The sequence below is a fragment of the Sapajus apella genome, unplaced genomic scaffold (assembly GCF_009761245.1).
Source record: "Sapajus apella isolate SASKATOON/1434 unplaced genomic scaffold, GSC_monkey_1.0 scaffold14, whole genome shotgun sequence".
Classification (NCBI taxonomy): domain Eukaryota; kingdom Metazoa; phylum Chordata; class Mammalia; order Primates; family Cebidae; genus Sapajus; species Sapajus apella.
Window position 1 is genome coordinate 4622012 of NW_022436954.1, and position 22113 is coordinate 4644124.

A 22113-nucleotide genomic window follows, 5' to 3' on the forward strand; every position below is an offset into this window, starting at 1 on the left:
TTTTTTTTTTTTTTTTTTTTTTTTTTTTTTTGTTTTGTTTTGTTTTTGTTTTTGTTTTTGTTTTTTGAGACGGAGTTTCACTCTTGTTACCCAGGCTAGAGTGCAATGGCGCGATCCCGGCTCACCACAACCTCCGCCTCCTGGGCTCAGGCAATTCTCCTGCCTCAGCTTCCCGAGTAGCTGGGATTACAGGCACGCACCACCATGCCCAGCTAATTTTTTGTATTTTTAATAGAGACGGGGTTTCACCATGTTGACCAGGATGGTCTCGATCTCTTGACCTCGTGATCCACCCGCCTCGGCCTCCCAAAGTGCTGGGATTACAGGCTTGAGCCACCGCGCCCGGCCTTATGGCCAATCTTAAAATCTTTTCATAAATACAAAACTCTCACTTCCCTCCCTTTTACTTTCCCTCCAGATTCTAATGCCCGCCCCCAACCAAGGAATTTGCCCTTCCAACAAGAAAATCATGTTAACTAAATTAAGAGGCATTGTCTTAGCAGAATCCCCAGAAATATTTGATCTGCTTTAATTTCTGCAGTCTGCATTATGAAATCAATCAGTTCTCTTCACTTTCCACATAAAAGCAAAATTTAACGCGAAATGTGCTTTTTCACAGTGTATGTGAATTCTAGAGTATGCTGGGCCTCTTTTCAGCCGTCGGAAAATCTCATTTCTGGGTACGCCCCTCTGCCCCCAACTCTTCTGCTAGGGTGATATGCTTACCTTGTATTCCCCATCCCCATGCAAATCTGCCAGCGCTGTAAAACAAAAGGGCCAAAACCAGGGTCTCAGAATCCCAGAGGCTTCACTACAGGACCATCGTCTGACTCCCCATTCCCCTAGAAGCCAGGGTTCCTGGTTCCAGAGACTCACCTAGGCAGGCAGAAAAGGTGTGGATGTTGGCCATTGGGTCGTAATGCGCATCCAACCATTTCGAATTGGCCTCATTGCTGGGAGTGGGGGAAAGAGAGTTGGGGAGTGAGTCCCACAGGAGGGGAAGAAAACTTCGAGCGAGCTGGTACAGGTCACTCATGAACATAAGATTAGAACGTCTGGGTACAAGTCCGGGGCTCCGCCAATGGCTCACCGAGCGACCTCCAGACACATATATGCACATCTTGGGCCTCGGTTTTCCTATCTGACGTCTAAGAGACCTTCCAGACTGCCCGAGAACAGAAGCCCAGAGCCCAGGGACCAAGGGACCCTCTTTACACGGGTAGAAAAGGAGGCTTTGAGAAGCCCCGCCTTCACCTCTCAGCTCTGCAGCCGTCGGAATCCGATGAGGACACAGCGGCCATGTTGGTAGGCGTCGTCCTGGCAACCAGCCCCGCCCCTGCTGCTGCGTAACGCCCAACAGTGCCCGAGCGCTGGGAAGCGCGAGTACAAAGGTTCCGGGCGCCAAGCTTTCCCAGCCAGGCTTAGGAGTCCCTGGGGAGGACGCGCTGGCCACCTTCCTGGGTTGAGGACTCTCTCTTCCCAGCTCATTTATCATTGTTCCTTTCCAATGAGAGCTACCTTTCCAGGTGTCTGGGTCCTTCAATCTCTGGGTCAGCCACAGGGCCCTCTGGCTTCCAGAGCTGGAAAGAAGCCCCTTCTAGCATTTATGAGCAGCAAAACGAACTCCTGTCTCCATCTTCATGGCTACTCGGTGAGGAGCCATGTCCTGTCTTGCTGCTTTATTCTAGAGGTCCAGGCACAGAGAAACAAAACACGAGGGTTAAGGGGCAAATGCAGAGGATTCTGACTGAAGTTGAGTTTGTAGGTTCCCAGAACATTTAAAAATGCAAGAATGCTGGGCGCGGTGGCTCACGCCTGTAATCCCAGCACTTTGGGAGGCTGAGGCGGGTGGATCACGAGGTCAGGAGTTCGAGACCAGTCTGGCCAACATAGTGAAACTCCGTCTCTACTAAAAATACAAAAAATTAGCTGGGCCTGTAATCTCAGCTACTCAGGAGGCTGAGGCAGGAGAATTGCTTGAACCCGGGAAGAGGAGGTTGCAGTGAGCCAAGATCGCACCATTGCACTCCAGCCTGGGCAACAAGGGTGAAACTCCGTCTCAAAAAAAAAAAAGCAAGAAATGCCACAAAGGAGGGCTGCAAAAATCATGCTGTGTTCAGCTCTGTGACTGTATATCATCTAGAGATAATGTCAACGTCTTGTGGAAGGGAGGCTTTCCCCTTCCCCAGGCCTTGAGCCCATCACCTTCCTGCTGGGAGCAAATGAGAAGTCAGACAAAGGCAAGGAGGAGCCACACACGCCGCAAAGATGGTGGTTGTCTCTGATATTTATTTGTCTGGTTATAAAATTAATATGTGAGGAGCATTGGATTTGGTGAGAAGGTTTTGAACCCTAGCTGTCACGTGCCTCCTGCGGGATCTAGACCAGTGACTTCTCAGAACTGCCATTTCCTCATCTGGTAGACGGGATGGTGAGCCCCGTCTTGCTCACCCCACACATGGCAGTGCAGATGAAATGAGGTCAGAGGGGAAGCATTTGGCAAGCTGGAAAGTGCTGACAAATGGAAGCGGTTAGTGTCACCACCCTCAGCTGAGGTAGTACCAAGGTCCATGCTCCTGCCCCTTCCCCTCCCCTAGCCCCTAAATACACACATGAATGGAGGGCCATTTGCAGCCTTGGTTTGATGGAGTTGGGGGAGAGGCCACACACATCTTCCTCAAGCCTGGCCAGATGGGGCCTCACTGGGGCCCTTCCAAAATCGGGCATCGGCTGTGGCCAGCTGTGTGAGGATATCCTCCAGCTCAGGCCCATCCTCTGGGAAACGCTCAGAGAAGGATCGGATGAGGCCAGCAGCTGAGGCCTCGTATTCCAGAAGCTGCACGTCTGAGCCTGGGGAGGAGATGGAGAGAAAACAGCAGTAGGAAAAGGTCTGAATTGGGATACTAAATCATCATCATAGTCTTAATCACAATCACAGCAGCAACTGTTTCTTACTGAGCTCTGCAAAAAAAAAAAACAAAAAACAAAAAACAAAACAAAAAACAAAAAAAAGCTGCTCTACATTTTAGGTTAATTACTTAATTTAATCTTTACACTAACCCTGTGAGGAAGGAAATACTACAGAGGGGGTATTAAATGCATGGCTACTTTCATTCATTCATTCAGTCAGTCAGTCAAAGATTTAGGCTGGGTGCGGTGGCTTATGCCTGTAATCCTAGCACCTTGGGAGGCCAAGGCGGGAGATCACCTGAGGTCAGGAGTTTGAGACCAGCCTGGCCAATATGGTGAAACCTTGTTTCTACTAAAAATACAAAAAAATTACCCGGGCATGGTGGTATGTAGCTGTAGTCCCAGCTACATGGGAGGCTGAGGCTGGAGAATCGCTTGAACCTGGATGGCGGAGGTTGCAGTGAGCCGATTGTGCCACTGCATTCCAGCCTGGGTGACAGAGTGAGACTCCATCTCAAATAAATAAATAAATACATACATACTAAACTAAAATAAATAAATAAATAATAAAATATTTGGCTGGGTGCAGTGGCTCATGCCTGTAATCCTAGCACTTTGGGAGGACAAGGTGTGTGGATCATGAGGTCAGGAGTTCAAGAACAGCCTGGCCAATATTGTGAAACCCTGTCTCTACTAAAAATACAAAATTAGCCAGGCATGATGGTAGGCATCTGTAATCCCAGCTCCTCGGGAGGTTGAGGCTGGAGAATCGCTTGACCCAGGAGGTGGAGGTTGCAGTGAGCTGAGTTTGCATCACTGCCTGTGGGACAGAGTAAGACTCTGTCTCAAAAAAGAAAGTTTTTACGGTACATCACCATCGCAGCCTTTGAAAATCCAAACTGTTCTTCAAATCTAGTGGGAACCACCACTTCCTCTCCAGAACGTTCCTGGATACTCTTGAAGATGGATGCGATCTTCCCTCCTCTAAGTGTTTAGAGTTTTGTTTATATCTTTTGGCTATTCATTAACATTTCCCTTGTATGATGATTTATTTCCATATCTTATCATCTCCAATAAGCTGTGATCACCTTTGGATCCCCAGTGGCTCCTCCATAGCTTGCACAGGGCTAGACATAACAAAGCAATTGATGATACTGTCCATGTGGCTGACATGATTTGTTAATGCACTCATTTGGATTTATAAGAATTTTTTTTTTAATAGACACAGGGTTTCGCCATGTTGGTCAGGCTGGTCTTGAACACCTGCCTCAGTCTCCCAAAGTGCTGGGATTACAGGCATGAGCCACCACGCCCGGCCTCATTTGACAGTCACTGAGCAGCTCCAGTGTGCCAGGTTGTACATGAGGCACTGGGGTATGCTGCTCCTGCCATCATGAGATGTGACCAGCAAGAAAATGGGCAAGTGTGATGGGCACATGAAGAAAATGAAGCTGGGTGGCAGAACAGAGAGGGACTGAAGCAGTTACTTTAGGTTGAGGGGGTCAGAGACAACCTCTCTCACAAGGTGCCATTTTACAAGAATCTGAAGGACAAAAAGAATCAGGCAGCTGGGCGCAGTGGCTTACGCCTGTAATCCCAGCACTTTTGGGAGGACGAGGCAGGTGGATCACGAGGTCAGGAGTTTGAGACCAGCCTGGCCAACATGGTGAAACCCCATCTCTACCAAAAATACTAAATTAACCAGGCGTGGTGGTGCATGCCTGTAATCCCAGCTACTCAGGAGGCTGAGGCAGGCCAATCGCTTGAACCCAGGAGGCAGAGGTTGCAGTGAGCTGAGATTGCACCACTACACTCCAGCCTGAGTGACAGAGTGAGACTCAATCTCAAAACGAACAAACAAAGAAAAATAAATAAATAAATGCTTTTTCTTTACCAACAGTAGGTATTGACTTTTTACAAATATTATTCTATTTAACCCTCATAACTGCCCATGACAATGCTTTTTTTTTTTTTAGAGTTGAGGTCTTGCTCTGTCACCCAGGCTGGAGCACAATAGTACAACCATAGCTCACTGCAGCCTTGAACTCCTGGGCTTAAGTGATCCTCCCACCTCACCTCTTCAAGTAGCTGGGACTATAGGCAGGGGACACTATACCTGACTCAACCACTCTTTTTATTTTATTTTATTTTATTATTTTTAATTTTTTTTTATAAAGACGGGGTTTCTTAGCTGGGCATGGTGGCGCGTGCCTGTAATCCCAGCTGCTCAGGAGGCTGAGACAGGAGAATTGCCTGAACCCAGGAGGCGGAGGTTGCGGTGAGCCGAGATCGCGCCATTGCACTCCAGCCTGGGTAACAAGAGCGAAACTCCGTCTCAAAAAAAAAAAAAAAAAAAAAAAAGACGGGGTTTCACCATGTTGGTCAGGCTGGTCTTGAACTCCTGACCTCAGGTGATCCGCCCGCCTTGGCCTCCAAAGTGCTTAGATTACAGGTGTGAGCCACCATGCCCAGCTGACTCAACCACTCTTAATCTGACTCTTGGCTCCTCTACTAAAAAGAAATAATCCTTGTGCAAATTACTCTCTATGCCTCAGTTTCCTTACCTGTAAAATGGGGATAACAAAAATACCTACCTTATTGGGCTATTGTGAGGATTTAACACATGAACCCCCAGAAAGCACTTAGAAACCATTGGAAGGAATTCAGGTTCACTATAATATCAGCAAGTAATCCACACTGGCTTTATGAATGAAGACACCCAAGTCTAGAAAGGTCAAGTGACTAGGCCAAGGTCACAGGGCAGTTCTGAAGCTGGTGCTCTAACCACTCCATAACATCACATTGTCTTAGGTATCTCAAGTGACAAATATCACGAAAGATGAGTCAAGGGGTGAGAGGAAAGTGAAGGCAGTAGGGTGCTGGGACCCGAGGAGGTTTGAATATGAAAGGTACAAGCACCATGCGGCTAGGGCTAGGCTCTGGTGTTGTCGCTTGAGAAGGAAGAGGGATGATGCAGCTGTTGATCACCATCTCGGATGGGACTGAGTCACACTGTCCCCTGGGTTTCACTAGGCTTGCTGGGTCCCAGCCCCCTCCTGACCTGACCCCCAGCCTGGGTACTCAACAGGTCTAAGTCTTTGGTACAAATGCCTGGCTTCCCCCGTCTGCATGTTCTGCTATCCCCTGCTCTGGTGGTCTTCTTCAGATCTTCTGTCACTGTCTTACAACCTGTATGACTCTGTTGGGGGGTGGTGAAGTGACAGAAACCAAGATTAGAGCCTGAGGTTTGGCATGGGAAGGACCCTGGAGGTGGGACAGAAAGGAAAGGGCCATGCTGGGCTGCTCTCCTTGAGCCCCTGGGTGGGTTCTTCATGCTCCCCATAGGGCCCCATGTGGTCCCCATTAAAGGAGCTTAAGAGCCCATTACCTTCAAGGCGAGTGTTGGGCTGAACGATGAGCTTCCGAGATTCCTTACGCAGCAATACTGTGTCCCGGAGGGTGAGGAAGCACTCAGGGGGCGCATCAGTGACCGCCGCATACCCCTCATACAGGGCCCGGCCTCCAGCCACATCCCCTGTAGACTTCAGCACCTGTGGGAGGATGAAGTAAGTGTCTAGGATGGGCTCTGCCACAGGCCATAGCTGATTGTGCTCAGCCCTGGACAGTCTGTGCTATGGTTTGAATGTGTCCCCTCCAAAATTCTGGTGTTGAAACTTACGGTTAAGTTTCAACCTAACCATTAAGGCTCCTTCCTCATGAATGGGATTAAGGCCCTTATAAAAGAGGCTTCAGGCTTGGTGTGGTGGCTCACACCTGTAATAGCACTTTGGTGCTGGGACCCGAGGAGGCAGAGGTGGGGGAACACTGTTGAGACCAGCCTGGGCAACATGGTAAGACCCTATGATGGCAAGACCCTATCTCTATTAAAAAAAAAAAGTGGTGGCTCATGCCTGCAATCCTGGTACTTGGGGAAGCCGAGGTGAGAGGACTGCTTGAGCTCAGGAGTTTGAGACCAGCCTGGGCCACATAGTGAGACCTTGTCTCATCTCTAAATAAAAAGAAAAGAAAGAAAGAATAAGGAAAACAGGCTTCATGCCTGTTTGGCCCTATTGCCATTTTGCCTTCCACTATGTGAGGCCATAGCATTCCTCCCATTCCTCTCCTCCAAAGATTTTGGCAACAAGGTATCATCCTGGATAGAAGGGGAGAGCAGCCTTCACTAGACAAGGAAACTAGCTGGTGCCTTGATCTTGGACTTCCCCGCCTCCAGAACTGTCAGAAATAAATTTCTGTTCTTTATAAATCACTCAGCCTCTGGTATTCTTTTGTATTACAACAGCAGAAAACAGACTAAGACACTCTGCAAAGTGCTGGGCCCTGTCACTTACAGGCAGTGTACCCTTGGACAAGTTATGAAACCACTCTGAGCTGTTATCTCTAAACAGGAATAGTTCTGCTCTCTCACAGTGTTACTGTGCTGAATGAGTGGGAAACACAGATCAATGACTAGCACAGACTAAATGCTCACAAAATTAAAGCTAATGTTTCTTGTTTGATTATCTCATTTGACATGTAGACAAGGGAGGTATTATCATTACCTTTTTTTTTTTTTTTTGAGACAGTGTCTAACTCTGTCACCCGGGAGTGCAATGGTGTGGTGTGGTCTCACTGCAACCTTCACCTCCTGGGTTCAGGTGATTCTCTTGCCTCAGCCTCCTGAGTAGATGGAATTACAGGCGCCTGCCACTACGCCTGGCTACTATTTTTAGTAGAGACGGGGTTTAACCATGTTGGCCAGGATGGTTTCAAATTCCTAACCTCAGGCGATCTGCCTACCTTGGCCTCCCAAATTGCTGGGATCATAGGTGTAAGCCACCACTGACCACCATTACCCTTTTTAAAATAAAACATTTCTGGCCGGGCGTGGTGGCTCATGCCTGTAATCCCAGTACTTTGGGAGGCCAAGGCTGGTGGATCACCTGAGGTCAGGAATTCAAGACCATCCTGGCAAACATGGTAAAACTCTGTCTCTACAAAAATACAAAAACTAGCCAGGCATGATGGCAGTGCCTATAGTCCCAGCTATTCAGGAGGCTGAGACGGGAGAATCGCTTGAACCTGGGAGGTGGAGGTTGCAGTGAGCCAAGATCACACCATTGTATTCCAGCCTGGACAACAAAGTAAGACTCCATCTCAAAAAAAAAAAATAAATAAAATAAAATAAAAATAAGAATAGACTGGGCGCGGTGGCTCATGCTTGTAATCCTAGCACTTTGGAAGGCCAAGGTGGGTGGATCACCTGAGGTCAGGAGTTTGAGACCAGCCTGACCAACATGGAGAAACCCTGTCTCTACTAAAAATACAAAATTAGCTGGGCTTGGTAGTGCATGCCTGTAATCCCAGTTACTCAGGAGGCTAAGGCAGGAGAATCGCTTGAACCTGGGAGGGGAGGTTGTAGTGAGCTGAGATTGTACCATTGTACTCCAGTCTGGACAATAAGAGCAAAACTCCATCTCAAAAATAAAATAAAATAAAATAAAACATTCTTACACAAACAAGATACAGTATGTATGCTGTAAATAACATTAAAACAGACACTCATACAGCCACCACCACACTTCAGAGTTAGTTCAGCTGCTTCTGCTTGACTGCACCCTGTGGCTGCGCCCATCTAAGGAAACCACTATCCTTGATATATGCTTTTTTTTTTTTTTGATGACAAAGAATCTTTATTATATGAGACATCCTATTATCTGATCCTATTACCTAATAAATTATATATGAATGTTAACTAATAAAAATCATGTTCACCAATATGCCACATGCATGTAGTTTTTTATTCTTTGAAGACTGTTTCTGAAACATTGCACTAAGTCAAACTGAAAGGTAAAGTTCAAAACAGTTTTTAAAGGATAAAACATATTTAATGACTGTCCACTCTACAAAGTCTTGATCTTAGAGCTTATGATACACCCAGTTGGCAGTAGCACCCCGGTTTTCCAAATAGCCAGTCATCATTTTTCTCGTCTGCATAGACTTCTCATTAGCTGCCTTCTGCTTTTGTTGCATGATCTCAGAGTCCCTCTGCTTTCTCTGAGAGGTAGTCAAGCTATCCTCTTTTCTTTTTCCCTTGCTAATTTCCTGGGTTTTCTTCATATTTTTCTGGCAGGCAAGTTCTCGTTGATTTCCACGTGCCATGCCGACCACTGATGGAGCCTAGAAGACAGCGGCTCTGAAAACCAATGGCTCCCCGGCAGGCTAGGCTACTGTCACCACTGCTGACCGGGAAAGCTGAGCCCACGTGGGCCCTCTGCCCGGCGGCACCTCCGCTCAGTTCAGCCCCTTGATATATACTTTTTTTGAGATGGTGTCTTGCTCTGTCACCAGGCTGGAGGGCAGTGGCACCATCTTAGCTCACTGCAACCTCTACCCACTGGGTTCAAGCAATTCTCCTGCCTCAGCCTCCTGTGTAGCTGGGACTACAGGCACACATTACCATGCCCGGCTAATTTTTTTATTTTTAGTAGAGACAGTGCTTTACCATGTTGGTCAGGATGGTCTTGCTCTCTTAACCCCATGATCTGCACACCTCGGCCTCCCAAAGTGCTGGGATTATAGGAGTGAGCCACTGCACCTGGCCAGTAGTGTACTTTTTAAAAAATTCCCTTGCTTTCCCTGAGTTTTACTCTAAATCATATATTAAGTTCTTGCCTGTTATTATTATTATTTTTTTTTGAGATGGAGTCTTGCTCTGTTACCCAGGCTGGAGTGCAGTGGCACAATCTCAGCCCACTGCAACCTCTGCCTCCCGGGTTCAAGTGATCCTCCTGCCTTAGCCTCCCCTGTAGCTGGGTCTACAGGCATCTGCCATCATGCCCACCTAATTTTCGAATTTTTAGTAGATAGGGGGTTTCACCATGTTGGACAGACTGGTCTCAAACTCCTGACCTCAGGTGATCTGCCCACCTCAGCCTCCCAACGTGCTGGGATTATAGGAATGGGCCACATGGCTTGGCTGCTTTTTGAACTATATATATTTTGATTTGCTCTTTCTGCTTGGATTACATTTGAGATTCATTTGTGCTAAAACATGCAGCTATAGTTTCCCTTTTCACTGCTGTGTAGTCCTCTACTTAAAACACACAATCTCTTCTACAGCTGATGTGTAATTTAGTGCTTTTTTTTTTTGAGATGGGATTTTCGCTCTTGTTGCCCTGGCTGGAGTGCAGTGGCACAATCTCAGCTCACTACAACCCCCACCTCCCAGGTTCAAGTGATTCTCCTGCCTTAGCTTCCCAAGTAGCTTGGATTACAAGCATAGTCCACCACGTCTGGCTAATGTTTTGGTATTTTTAGCAGAGATGGGGTTTCACCATGTTAACCAGGCAGGTCTCAAACTCCTGACCTCAGGTGATCCACCCACCTTGGCCTCCCAAAGTGCTGGGATTACAGGTGTGAGCCACTGCGCCAGCTGGTGCTTTTTGCTAATAATGCTGCTGTGAACATCCCAGTGTGTCTCCTGAGGAACAGATGTAAGTTTTCCCAGAACTGATTCCATGTAGGTGACAGGAATGCTCAACTTTAAGAGATGATGCTACTGTTTCTTGAAATTCCTATGTAACACAGCCTTCCAGATGCGCAGTGGATACAGTCCTCATTGCTCAGTCTACCAAGTAGATGCTGGCAGTTGTTAATTTCTGCCATGCTGGTGGATATAAATTGTAATTTATGCAGCTTAGGTTGAGCTTGCATGATTACTAACGAGGTTGAGCATCTTCCCTAAGTTGGTCAAGAGCTATTCATTTTCCTCTTCTGTTCATTTTTGCTTATTTTTCTGGTGACTTTTCTTCTTCACTTTTTTTTTTTTTTTTTTTGAGACAGAGTCTCCCTCCCTCGACCAGGCTGGAATGCAATGGCGTGACCTTGGCTCATTGCAACCTCTGCCTTCTGGGTTCAAGCGATTCTCCTGCTTTAGCCTCCTGAGCAGCTGGGATTATAGGTGCGCATCACCACGCCCGGCTAATTTTTGTGGGGTTTTTTTTTTTTGCGACAGAGTCTTGCTCTGTCGCCATGTGCCAAGCTGAAGTGTAGTGACGCGATCTCGGCTCACTGCAACCTGTGCCACCCGGATTCAAGCAATTCTCCTGCCTCAGCCTCCCAAGTAGCTGAGACTACGAATGCACACCACCACGCCCAGCTAATTTTTATATTTTAGTAGAGACAGGGTTTCACTATGTTGGCCAGGATGGTTTTGATCTCTTAACCTTGTGATCCACCAGCCTTGGCCTCCCAAAGTGCTGGCATTACAGGCGTGAGCCACCGTAATTTTTGTGTTTTTAGTAGAGACAGGGTTTCACCATGTTGGTCAGGCTAGTCTTGAACTCCTGACCTCGTGATCCGCCTGCCTCAGCCTCCCAAAGTGCTGGGGATTACAGGTGTGAGCCACCATGCCCAGCTTCTTCTTTACTTTTAAAAAAAAGTTCTTAATTTGTTTGTATTTTTTGAAATGGAGTCTCACTCTGTTGCCCATGAGGGAGTGCAGTGGCATGATCTCAGCTGACTGCAACCTCTGCCTCCCAGGTTTGAGCGATTTTCCTGCCTCAGCCTCCTGAGTAGCTGGGATTACCGGCACCTGCCACTATGCCTGGCAATTTTTTGATATTTTTGGTAAAGGCAGATTTCACCATGTTGGCCAGGCTGGTCTCAAACTCCTGACCTCAAGTGATCCATCTGGCTCGGCCTCCCAAAGTACTGGGATTACAGATGTGAGCCACTGTGCTTGGCCTAAAAGTTCTTAATGTATTTTAGATATGAACTATTTGTTAGTATAGCAATCCCCACACATATATGGAGCATATATTCCAAAACCATATAGTGGATGCCTAAAGCCACGGATAGTACAGGCCCTATATATACACTGTTTTTTTTTTTTTTGTCATATATACACACCTATGAGAAAAGTTTAATTTACAAATTAGGCACAGGAAGAGATTAACACTAACTACTAATAAAATAGAACGCCTGAAACAATATAACACAATAAAAGTTAGGTGAATATAGCCTCTCTCTCAAAATATCCTGTTTTTTTTCTTTTTGAGGCAGTGTCTCGCTCTGTCGCCCAAGCTGGAGGGCAGTGGTGCGATCTCGGCTCACTGCAACCTCCATCTCCCAGATTCAAGTGATTCTCATGCCTCAGCCTCCTGAGGGGCTGGGATTACAGGCACCTGCCAATACGCCCAGCTAATTTTTGTATTTTTAGTAGAGACAGGGTTTCGCCACATTGGCCAGGCTGGTGTTGAACTCCTGACCTCAGATGATCTGCCCACCTGGACTTCTCGAAGTGCTGGGATTACAGGCGTGAGCTACCGCACCCAGCCTAAAAATATCTTGTACTCTACTGCGGCTACCTGCAGCTGCAGAAAGCAAAACTGCGGATAAGCGGGGACTAACCATACATGTTGCAAATATCCTATCCTAGTGTAAGACTTGGCACCTTCTTTACAGTAACTTATGATTAATAAGTTATCTTTTTTCTTTTAGAGACAGAGTCTAGCTCTGTTGCCCAGACTTGAGTGTGGTGGCGTGATTGGGGCCCACTGCAGCCTCTACTTCCCATGCTCAAGCGATCCTCCCATCTCAGCCTCCTGTGTGGCTGGGACCACAGGTATGCATCACTACACTTGGCTGCTTTTTAAACTTTTTGTAGAGATGAGGTCTATGTTGCCCAGGCTGGTCTTAAACTGCTGGACTCAAGGAGTCTAGCCTCCCAAAGTGCTGGGATTATAGGCATGAGCTACCACGCCCAGCCAAATTGAGCATTTTTATTGGTGTACAAAGTTCATATTGTAACCTTACATTCAGCATCACTTACATGATTTCTTATGGCTTATCAAACCTTCTCTCTGGGGCTGTTTCTTTTTCCTAAATTATATCCTGAAGAAGTTTTGTTACTGAGGGTTTAGTAATGGTTAACTGGTTTTGTTTGTCCAAAAATGTCCTTCATTCTTAAAAGATGTCCTTTTTTTTTTTTTTTTTTAAGAGAGAGTGTCTTACTCTGTCACCTAGGCTGGCTGGAATGTAGTGGTGCAATCATGGCTCACTGCAGCCTTGACCTCTCAGGCTTACGCAATTTTCCTACTTCAGCCTCCAGAGTAGCTGGAACTATAGGTGTGCACTACCAAGCCTGGCTAATTTTTGAAAATTTTTTATAGAGATGAGGTTTTGCCATGTTGCTTGGGCTGGTCTCGAACTCCTGAGCTCATGTGATCCACCCACCTCAGCCTCCCACAGTGCTGGGATTAAAGGCGTGAGCCACCCTATGCACTTACATGTTTACTGGCTACCTTTCCTCATTACAGCATAAGAAACTGCTCACAGCTTATTCTCTGTGCCTGGCACATGGTAACACTCAGTGCCCCTGGAGAGGTTGGTGGGGGCCCCCCAGGTGAGAGACCTTTGCTTACCTGAAGTTTCCGCAGGAAGCGCTCTAGAGCAGGCTTGCCCACAGACTGGATTTTGCTGCGGTCGAGGCGGACCCGGGCATCTGGGCGCCCATCAGAGCCTGTGGTGGGAGTGATGGTAACGAGTCCCTCCCCAGCCTCCAACAAGACTCTCAGGATCACAAACCGGGCCTGCATATGGGCCTGCCGGGGCGGGGGAAAGATGACATTTGCAGCCTGTATCAAGTGCTTGGTTCTAGGCCTGGTCTATAGTATATGCTCATTAACTGGCAACTGTTACTGTCAATCTCCCCCACCCTGCGGGTCCTTTATTGCTTATTCCCCTCCCCTCAAATGCTTCCTCCTTTCTCAGCTCACAGAGAGGGTAGGCTGCCCTAGGAGACAGGGAGGCCATTTCCAGGCAGGACCTGGTGCCTGTGCTTCCCATGTCATCCACTGTGACCCCTGCTGCTCCAGATCCCCCCTGAGGACAGCAGCTACCCTCTCCAGGGCCCCCAAACACTTCTTCCTCCACAACCTTGTTTGTGCTCAAAAGTGGAACCAAGTAGGCATCATTATCCCATTTATGGATAATAAAATAGAGGCCCAGAGAGGTAGAGGGACTTCCTTAGGGGCACACAGCTAGTAAAGGAAGAGTCAGGACTCAGACCCATATTTCTGGACTCTGAATGACATTACATCACCTCCTCAAACCACACCCATCTGATTTTGTCAAAAAGTTTCTATTGTTTACTCCTTGTCCAAAGGACACATAACTCAGCGGTGGCGTCGAATGGCCCCAGAGGCACCGTGTGGATGCGAATACTGGCTCTGCCACTTAGCGGCAGGTGGCTTCATCTCCTTGTGCCTCAACTTCCTCATCTCTAAAATGAGGATAACAATAGCACCTACCTCCTGGGGTAGTTAATTCATGGAGGGCGCTTAGAATTGTGTGTTGCAGCCAGGCGCGGTGGCTCACGCCTGTAATCCCAGCACTTTGGGAGGCCGAGATGGGAGGATCACGAGGTCAGGAGATTGAGACCACTCTGGCCAACACAGTGAAACCCCATCTCTACTAAATACAAAAAAAATTAGCCGGGTGTGGTGGTGTGAGCTTGTGGTTCCAACTGCCCAGGAGGCTGAGGCAGGAGAATTGCTTGAACCCGGGCAGCAGAGGTTGCAGTGAGCCAAAATTGTGCCACTGCACTCCAGCCAGGCAACAGAGAAAGACTCCATCTCAAAACAAAAAACAAAAAACAAAAAACGAATTGTATGTGGCACAGAGTACACCAACTGCAAGGAGTCCTAATAAAGTCACCTTGTCTGATTCACCCTGAATGGTGGTCGGGGAGAGTCCCACTGTCATTTCACAGAGAGGAATTCTGGGGCTCACAAGAGTGATGTGACTTGCCCCTAAATAGTGGAGTCTGGGATTAAACTCAGTTCATCTGCCTTAAAGGTACCGCGGTCCCATCCTTGCACCCTGATCTTGGCACCCACTGCAGGCTCTCTTCTGCCTCCTGGGGGCTCCACCCAGGCCCCACCTGTCGCCAGCTGGAGGCCGCAGGTGTGTAGAACTCCAGAGCGAGCAGCCCAGCCCGAACCATGTTGAGCCAGTTCACGTAGATCACATCCTCTGCATCAGCCCCCTCAAAGCCAAAGATCCTGTGGGAGGGGCAGGCAGGGGGCGAATGGTCAGAGGCTGCCCTGTGTCCCTCCCACCGACCTGGGACAGCCCACCCCTCAGCCCTGCTGCGCTTACTCCAGCACTTGAGGGTGGAGACAGAGGTAGAGCCCCACACTCTCAGCCCGGCACTCTTCGTAGCTGGAGGCAATGGTGCTGAACTTGCTGTCCCACGTCTCCCCACTCCGATACCAGCTCTGAATCTGGAAAAGGAGCCGGACTGTCAGACTTAGAGTGGCCAATGCCCCACTGGTGCCCACCCTTCCAGCACCTGGGGGTCCGCCGAGGCCTCCCTCACCTGCTCGCCCGTCTCTGGGTTGATCACTGTCTCCTGGTCAAAGTTGAATGCTCCTTTTTCATCCTGCAGAACACAGGGCGAGTGAGGGAAAGGCACCCCTGGCTGGGTCCAGGCCTCCAGCCCCAGAATCTGTGGGCCCGGAGAGTAGCTCAGAAAGGCAAGCGGGAGCACAGGAGCGGGTGGCGGGAGCAGCAGGTCTGTCCACACACTGACGCCTGCACAGCCCTGAGCCCTGTGACGCTCGCTGCCTCCTCAGAGCCATCAGGAGCGTGAGAACCAGGGCTGCCTACCCCACCGCCAGAGAGGAAAACTGAGGGCCAGACAGGGGAGGGACCCACCCCCCACCCCAAGTCCTGTGAAGATCCAGATCTGGTGTCTCCAGACCCCAGTGGGAGATGCCCCAAACATGTGGGCCAGAGAACCCAGCTGTGCCCACCACGGGCTTCCGGCCGGGCTCCTGGCTCTGCCAGAGGAGGTCACAGTGTCATCCTCACCCTCCCATTGCGTGCCAAGCATCTTTCAGGCAGCATCCTTTTTTTTTTTTTTTTTAAAAGACGGGGTTTCACCATGTTGGTCAGGCTGGTCTTGAACTCCCGACCTCAGGTCATCCGCCTGCCTTGGCCTCCAAAGTGCTTGGATTACAGGCGTGAGCCACTACGCCCAGCCTCAGGCAGCACCCTCTGAGGACAGTGCTACTATTACCCCACTTCACTGACGAGGACACTGAGGCTCAGAGCCTGAGAGCCCCAAGATGGAGTCAGAGCACACAACCTCCATGGACACTGTCTCTCAACACTAACACCTGCTTGCTGAGGACCTACTGTGTGCCAGGGCTTACTGTCTGTCTTCACTTTTAGTCCTCACAACAGCCCACACGGTAGGTGTCAGGAACGTCATTTTACATATAGGCCAACTGAGGCTCGGTGAAGGAGCTGACTTATCCAAGGCCACAGACTGGATAAAGCCTGGACAAGGCACTCCACCAGACTGCTGCCCCAGCAGCTGCTCTCCGCAGCCTCCTGACCCTGGCGCCCAGCTCCAGCCCTTCACCATCCAGGGAAGCAGCCCCATTCCTGGGGAACAGGGCCCACCCAGAACCCCACCCTCGGAGGGGAGGGTCCACACCCCACCCCACCTCTGGTCATCTCCATGCTGGGGGTCCACAATCAGCTTTTTCAGCCCTCCACAAAAAACTGTCTGTGTTTCCATATTCCCCGGGTAGGTGTGGAGGGGGCTCCAGCCACTCTGGCCGGCTGGCAGGAAGGGGCTGCTCTGGGGAGAAGTGGCTCCCAACAATACCTGGAAAGGCCCAGGCTCCACAGAACAGCAGCGCAAACAGACAGCACTGCCGCCTCAGACGGGAGTAGCAGAGATGCCACCTGCCCCAGCGTCTGTCCTGGGGCCACTGGAGTCACACCCTTAGGGTACGCTTCCTTAGCCTGAGCCAAGCAATTCCTCCTGGTGTGGGAATGGCAGCTGAACTGTCCTGAAGGTCCCTCTATACCTCTACACTCAGGCATCTGGGACATCTTGAGGGTGGGCAAGACAGAGTCTTCTCTGCTTAAGGGGCCATTTTCCCCACCTGACCCACAGCCCCCGAGGGCAGAGGCTGGAGCAGCTTCACCGCTGGGTAGGGCAGGTTGTGGCAGAGTGGAGCTGTGGGCGGGGGTGCCAGGGCTGGCCGCTGCCTTCTCACCTGCACGAAGAGCTTGCCACTGCCATGGCCCAGCAGCTCATGCAGGCCCACCTGCACATCGAAGGAGGGCCCCTTCCAGAGGATGTACAGGTCCTGCCAAGACAGCAGAGAATGCAATGTCTACTGGCCGGCCCCGGCCACAGAGCCTGTCACCCTCCCCTCCCCTGGGCCATGGGCCCAGCTCAGTGCACGTGCTTTGTGAAGGCCAGTCGTGCTCCACCCCACAGCCCATCTCATCTTTGCAACAACCCAGGCGGCAGGGAGGGATGCCTCCCCAGTGTGACCCAAGAGGACACTGAGGCTCCAAAGTCCGCATGGTCACATGGCTGGGAAGTGGCAGAGCCAGGACTGAAACTGCGCTTTCCTTTCTACTGCTCTGGGCTGTCCGCCTTCCCAAGTCCACTTCAGGCAGGTGAGGCCCAGCCCCGACCCTCTGACTACTGGCGCCCACCTTGTCCTCCTCCTCCAGAAAGGTGAGCTTTTCCCGCTGCGTGGCGTAGGCCACAGCCAGCACATTCCCCAGTGAGACATTCTTAAAGCCTTCCGTCTGCCTCAGGTCATCATCTGGAGGAGAAGGCGGAGAAGGACCAGGAAGAAGAGGTGAGGGTCAAAGGCCACAGACAGGAGGCACAGGGCTGTTTGTGGAGGGTGTGCATGTGGAGAGGGAGGGGTGGCTCTAAAAGGAGGCTTCTGGGGCTTGGGGGCTGGGCCTGAGGACACTCACAGTTGGGGATGTTGATGCCAGCAGGGATGCCAGAGCCAGCGAAGGTGAGAACATCCAGGGAGGTGAAGTCGGGGGTAAGAAACTTGTCCTTCTCAAAGGCTGGGGGCCAGGGCAGCTCCTTCAGCAGCTGCTCTGCGCTTGCCACCAGCCGCTCAAACTTGGCACTCATGGCCTTGTTCACCACGGCTACGAAGCCTGCAGGGGAGGGAGGGGGCTGTGGCTTGGCAGGGTTCCAGGAGGGCTCCCACTTCACCCTACTCCAGCCATCATGCATGTACTGAATGGCTACTGTATATGATCACTGTGCTGGTGGCTGGCAACGGCAGTGATCCAGGCCTGGGCCCTACTGGGTCAGGACTGGGGCAGGAAAGCTGCGGCTGCACAAACGTGTCTCCCACTCAGGCCCCTGGGCCACCTGCCCCTTCCCCCTGGGCCTGGGTCTAGGGGCTCACACATGAGCCCCAACAGGCTGTGTGCTCTCCCTCCTCCCAGGCTAATCTCTTAGGTTTTAGCAGGCAGATGCTCAGAATCTTCTACATCCAGGGGCTAGGGAGGGTTAGGGCAGTCAGAGAAGTGGCTGAATCCTCAGGCTGGATGCCCCGCCTTGCACAGATAGGTTCCCCGGGGACGTGGGTGGGGGCTGAGGCAGCCTGCCACCAGCCTGGGATGACAGCCTCGGGTCAGGTCTACAGTCACAATGTCTATCCTGCTCCCAGACACTGAGTGCAGCAGTCTGCATCCTAATCACACTGATGCTCAGAGGCTGGGCTAGCTGGCTCAAGATCACACAGCCCGGGTGCGGTGAAGCTGGGCTTGGGAGGCACATGTCTATTTGGAGCCTATGCCCTGATCAGACACCAGAGGCAGCACAGCAAACGGGCTCAGAGCCAGGGTTCCCGGGCCACCCCGCAACTGTGCCCCAGTGCCCACACCTGTTAAGATAAATCCTCATGGGATGATGAACCCTAAATTAGTTAATATAGGTAAGCTTCTTACAACAGTGCCAATACATTGTAAATGGTGTTTATTTACCGTGGCTGTTCTTATTGTTATGATTATGGCTGAGGAGGGTGGGGAGAACCCTCAAGGGGCGCTGGAAACATGGACTTGGAGGTAGAAAAAGGGACTGTGACTGACCTCCCCCTACCCGAGGAAGTTACCTTCAAATTCTCCTCGGGAACCAAAGGGGTCACGGTAGCTCTCGATGAACCCGATGTAACTGGGGGAGAAAAGGGCAGAGGTAGAGGAGGGGCGGGCAGGAGGGGTGGGCAGGGTGGAGCTGGCGCCTCACCTCTCCACGATGGGGCCTTTGTCCTGGATCCAGAAGCGGGAGCCCCTCTTGTGGGCCTCGATGGAGCCCTGGGTGAAGCTATCTATGTACTGGGCCAGCATGTGCTTCTGGTGGCTGTTGGCTGCATACATCTGGGGTAGGGTGGGGACAGTCAGCCTTGGGCCGCCCACCCACCTCCACACCCCACTCTGCTGCCCAGCAGGGTCCCCAGCCTGCACACCTCAGCCCCCAGCCAGTCCAACCTTGGCTTTGTCCAGCTGCTCCACCACCTTCTGGAGGATGGGTGCGTAGTCCCCCCGGGTCACCTGGAAAGGGCTTCCCCGGAATTCATAGCTCTTCAGCTTGGAAGTCACCTCGGAGTCTGGGGAAGGCTCTGGGGAAAGAAGGCATCACTCAGAGAAAAGGCTGGAGTAAGACACCTCAGCCAGCTCTTCCCCATAGCACTCTTTTACTCTAAGATCTTCAATGGCTCCCTGTGCCAACAGACATGAGTATAAACTCTCATCTTAAAAAATATATATATCGGCCGGACGCGGTGGCTCACGCCTGTAATCCCAGCACTTTGGGAGGCTGAGACGGGTGGATCACAAGGTCAAGAGATTGAGACCATCCTGGTCAACATGGTGAATCCCCATCTCTCCTAAAAATACAAAAATTAGCTGGGCATGGTGGCGCACGCCTGTAGTCCCAGCTACTCGGGAGGCTGAGGCAGGAGAATGGCTTGAACCCAGGAGACGGAGGTTGCAGTGAGCCGAGATCGCGCCACTGCACTCCAGCCTGGGTAACAAGAGCGAAACTCCGTCTCAAAAAAAAAAAAAAATATATATATATATGTATATATATATACATATATATATCTATATATACACATATATATATCAGCTGGGCATGGTGGCTCACACCTGGAATCCCAGCACTTTGGGAGGCCAAAGCGGGTGGATCGTCTGAGGTCTGGGGTTCAAGACCAACCTAGCCAACATGGTGAAATTCCACCTCTATTAAAAACACAAAATTAGTCGGCTGTGATGGCATGCACCTGTAATCCCAGCTACTGATGAGGCTGAGGCAGGAGAATTGCTTGAACCAGGGAGGTGGAGGTTGCAATAAGCCATTTTACACCATTGTACTCCAGCCTGGGCGACAAGAGTGAAAATCTGTCTCAAAAACAAAAACAAAACAAAACAAAAAAAACTGGCTGGGCGCAGTGGCTCACACCTGTAATCCCAGCACTTTGGGAAGCTGAGGCGCGTGGATCATCTGAGGTCAGGAGTTGGAGATCAGCCTGGCCAACACGGTGAGACCCCGTCTCCACTAAAAATACAAAAAATTTAGTTGGGCATGTTGGCAGGCGCTTGTAACCCAGCTATTTGGAAAGCTGAGGCAGGAGAATTGCTTGAACCTGGGAGGTGGAGGTTGCAGTGAGCTGAGATTGTGCCACTGCACTCCAGCCTGGGCAACAAGAGCGAGACTCCATCTCAAAACAAAAACAACAAAAAAATAAAAAACCAAAAATATATGTATCATATAACATGTGCTTTCCATGTATTAACTCCTTTAAGCCTCATTCCAACTCTGGGGGAAGGGGGAAACTATTATCTCCATTTTACAGATGGGAAACTAAGGCACCGAGATGTTAAGTGGATAGCAAGTGGCAGATTGGATTTTAAAAGACAGCCATATCCAAATATAATCGACAGTCCCACAGGGAGACAAGAGGGTGACTGAGGGAAAGAGCTGTGATGATAGCAGAAGGGAGCTGGAGTGAAGTCGGGGGCTGGGCAGTCTTCCAGAAGCTGGAAAAGGCAAGGGAGCAGGTTCCTGCTGAGACTCCAGAAGGAACGCAGCCCAGCTTCGCGTTGCTTTTAGACTCTGGACCTCCACAACTGTAATAGAATAAATCTGTGTTGTTTGGTGCCACTAAATTTGTGGTAACTTGTTACAGAAGCGATGGGATGCTAACACACTATTGTATTTTCCTCATCTCTGATCAATAAAATATACTTCAAAGCTACGTAAAAACAAACAAACAGGCAAAAATAGCCACAGTATTTCCTGTCTTACTGCTCTTTTTAAAAAAAGAAAACTGGGATAGGATCTCGCAAGGTTGCCCAGCTGATCTGCCTCCTGGGCTCAAGTGATCCTTCTGGCTCAGCCTCCTGACTAGCTGGGATTACAGGTATGAGCCACTGTATCCAGCTCAACTGTGACTTCACCCACGCAGATGTGGGATCTGTGTTCCCTCCTCCTGAAGCTGAAGGTTGTGACTTCAGTGGCACATACATCATTTATGTGCCGAGGCCAGGTCACACTGGTGAGCAGGCTTCCGCCTGGCTGTCCTGGGATGTTCACTCTTGGAGCCCAGCTACCATGAACAACAAGAGGGTGCCACGTGAGGTATTGTGGTCAACAGCCCAGCTGGGTTCCAGCCGACAGCCAGCACCTGCGTGTGAGCGAATGAGCCCGCGGATGCCTGCGGTCCCAAGCCATCGAGTCTTCCTAGCTAAGGTCCCAGACATGGTCACCCAGCGACTGGCTGTTCCTACTGTGCTCCGCCTGCATTCCTGACCCAGAGTCTGTGAGCATGAAAATATTATTATTTTTTTTTTTTGAGACAGAGTCTTGCTCTGTCGCCAGGCACCAGGCTAGAGTACAGTGGCGCAATCTCGGCTCACTGCAACCTTCGCCCCCCATGTTCAAGCCATTCTCCTGTCTCAGCCTCCCGAGTAACCAGGACTACAGGTGCACACTACCACGCCCAGCTAATTTTTGTATTTTAGTAGAGACGGGGTTTCACCATGTTGGCCAGGATGGTCTCAATCTCTTGACCTCGTGATCTACCTGCCTCGGCCTCCCAAACTGCTGGGATTACAGGCGTGAGCCACCATGCTCTGCCAAAAAGGCGGTTTTGTAGCACTAATTTGGGAAGCATTTGTTCCACAGCAATAGATAATGACCCACTCAGGTATCCTGGCTCCAGGGCCTCACTCAACCGCTGCCCGACACTGCATCCTGTACGTTCAGCATGGGCCCAGCTTATATTCCAGTGAGATCCTCTCCTGTTCCTCTGAACCCACATCTGCCATCATCTCCCTGACGGATACTCAGATCCA

At 50.2% G+C, this 22113-nt stretch overlaps 2 protein-coding genes and 1 pseudogene across 10 annotated transcripts in view; all 3 read right to left on the minus strand.

Moving 5' to 3' along the window:
- The window catches only part of BBS1 (Bardet-Biedl syndrome 1), a 21574-nt gene extending 20208 nt beyond the window's left edge, over positions 1-1366 (minus strand). For 4 of the 6 annotated variants that reach the window (XM_032282734.1, XM_032282735.1, XM_032282733.1 and 1 more), the window contains exons 1-3: positions 1255-1366; positions 877-953; positions 727-761 (exon numbers count right to left, since the gene is read on the minus strand). In XM_032282734.1, the coding sequence (XP_032138625.1) occupies positions 727-761; positions 877-953; positions 1255-1301 (159 nt within the window). In that variant the 5' untranslated portion in view covers positions 1302-1366. The remainder of the gene's footprint in view (positions 1-726; positions 762-876; positions 954-1254) is intronic. The other 2 variants (XM_032282737.1, XM_032282736.1) reach the window with 2 other exon arrangements.
- A 902-nt stretch (positions 1367-2268) lies between these two features.
- Positions 2269-22113, minus strand: part of DPP3 (dipeptidyl peptidase 3) — a 31033-nt gene continuing 11188 nt past the window's right edge. For 3 of the 4 annotated variants that reach the window (XM_032282740.1, XM_032282739.1, XM_032282741.1), the window contains exons 7-18: positions 19246-19376; positions 19004-19134; positions 18873-18931; positions 17713-17907; positions 17440-17552; positions 16989-17081; positions 15293-15355; positions 15073-15197; positions 14855-14975; positions 13335-13514; positions 6299-6461; positions 2269-2850 (exon numbers count right to left, since the gene is read on the minus strand). In XM_032282740.1, the coding sequence (XP_032138631.1) occupies positions 2678-2850; positions 6299-6461; positions 13335-13514; positions 14855-14975; positions 15073-15197; positions 15293-15355; positions 16989-17081; positions 17440-17552; positions 17713-17907; positions 18873-18931; positions 19004-19134; positions 19246-19376 (1547 nt within the window). In that variant the 3' untranslated portion in view covers positions 2269-2677. The remainder of the gene's footprint in view (positions 2851-6298; positions 6462-13334; positions 13515-14854; positions 14976-15072; positions 15198-15292; positions 15356-16988; positions 17082-17439; positions 17553-17712; positions 17908-18872; positions 18932-19003; positions 19135-19245; positions 19377-22113) is intronic. The other variant, XM_032282742.1, reaches the window with a different exon arrangement.
- Positions 8590-9155, minus strand: LOC116554691 (annotated as a pseudogene).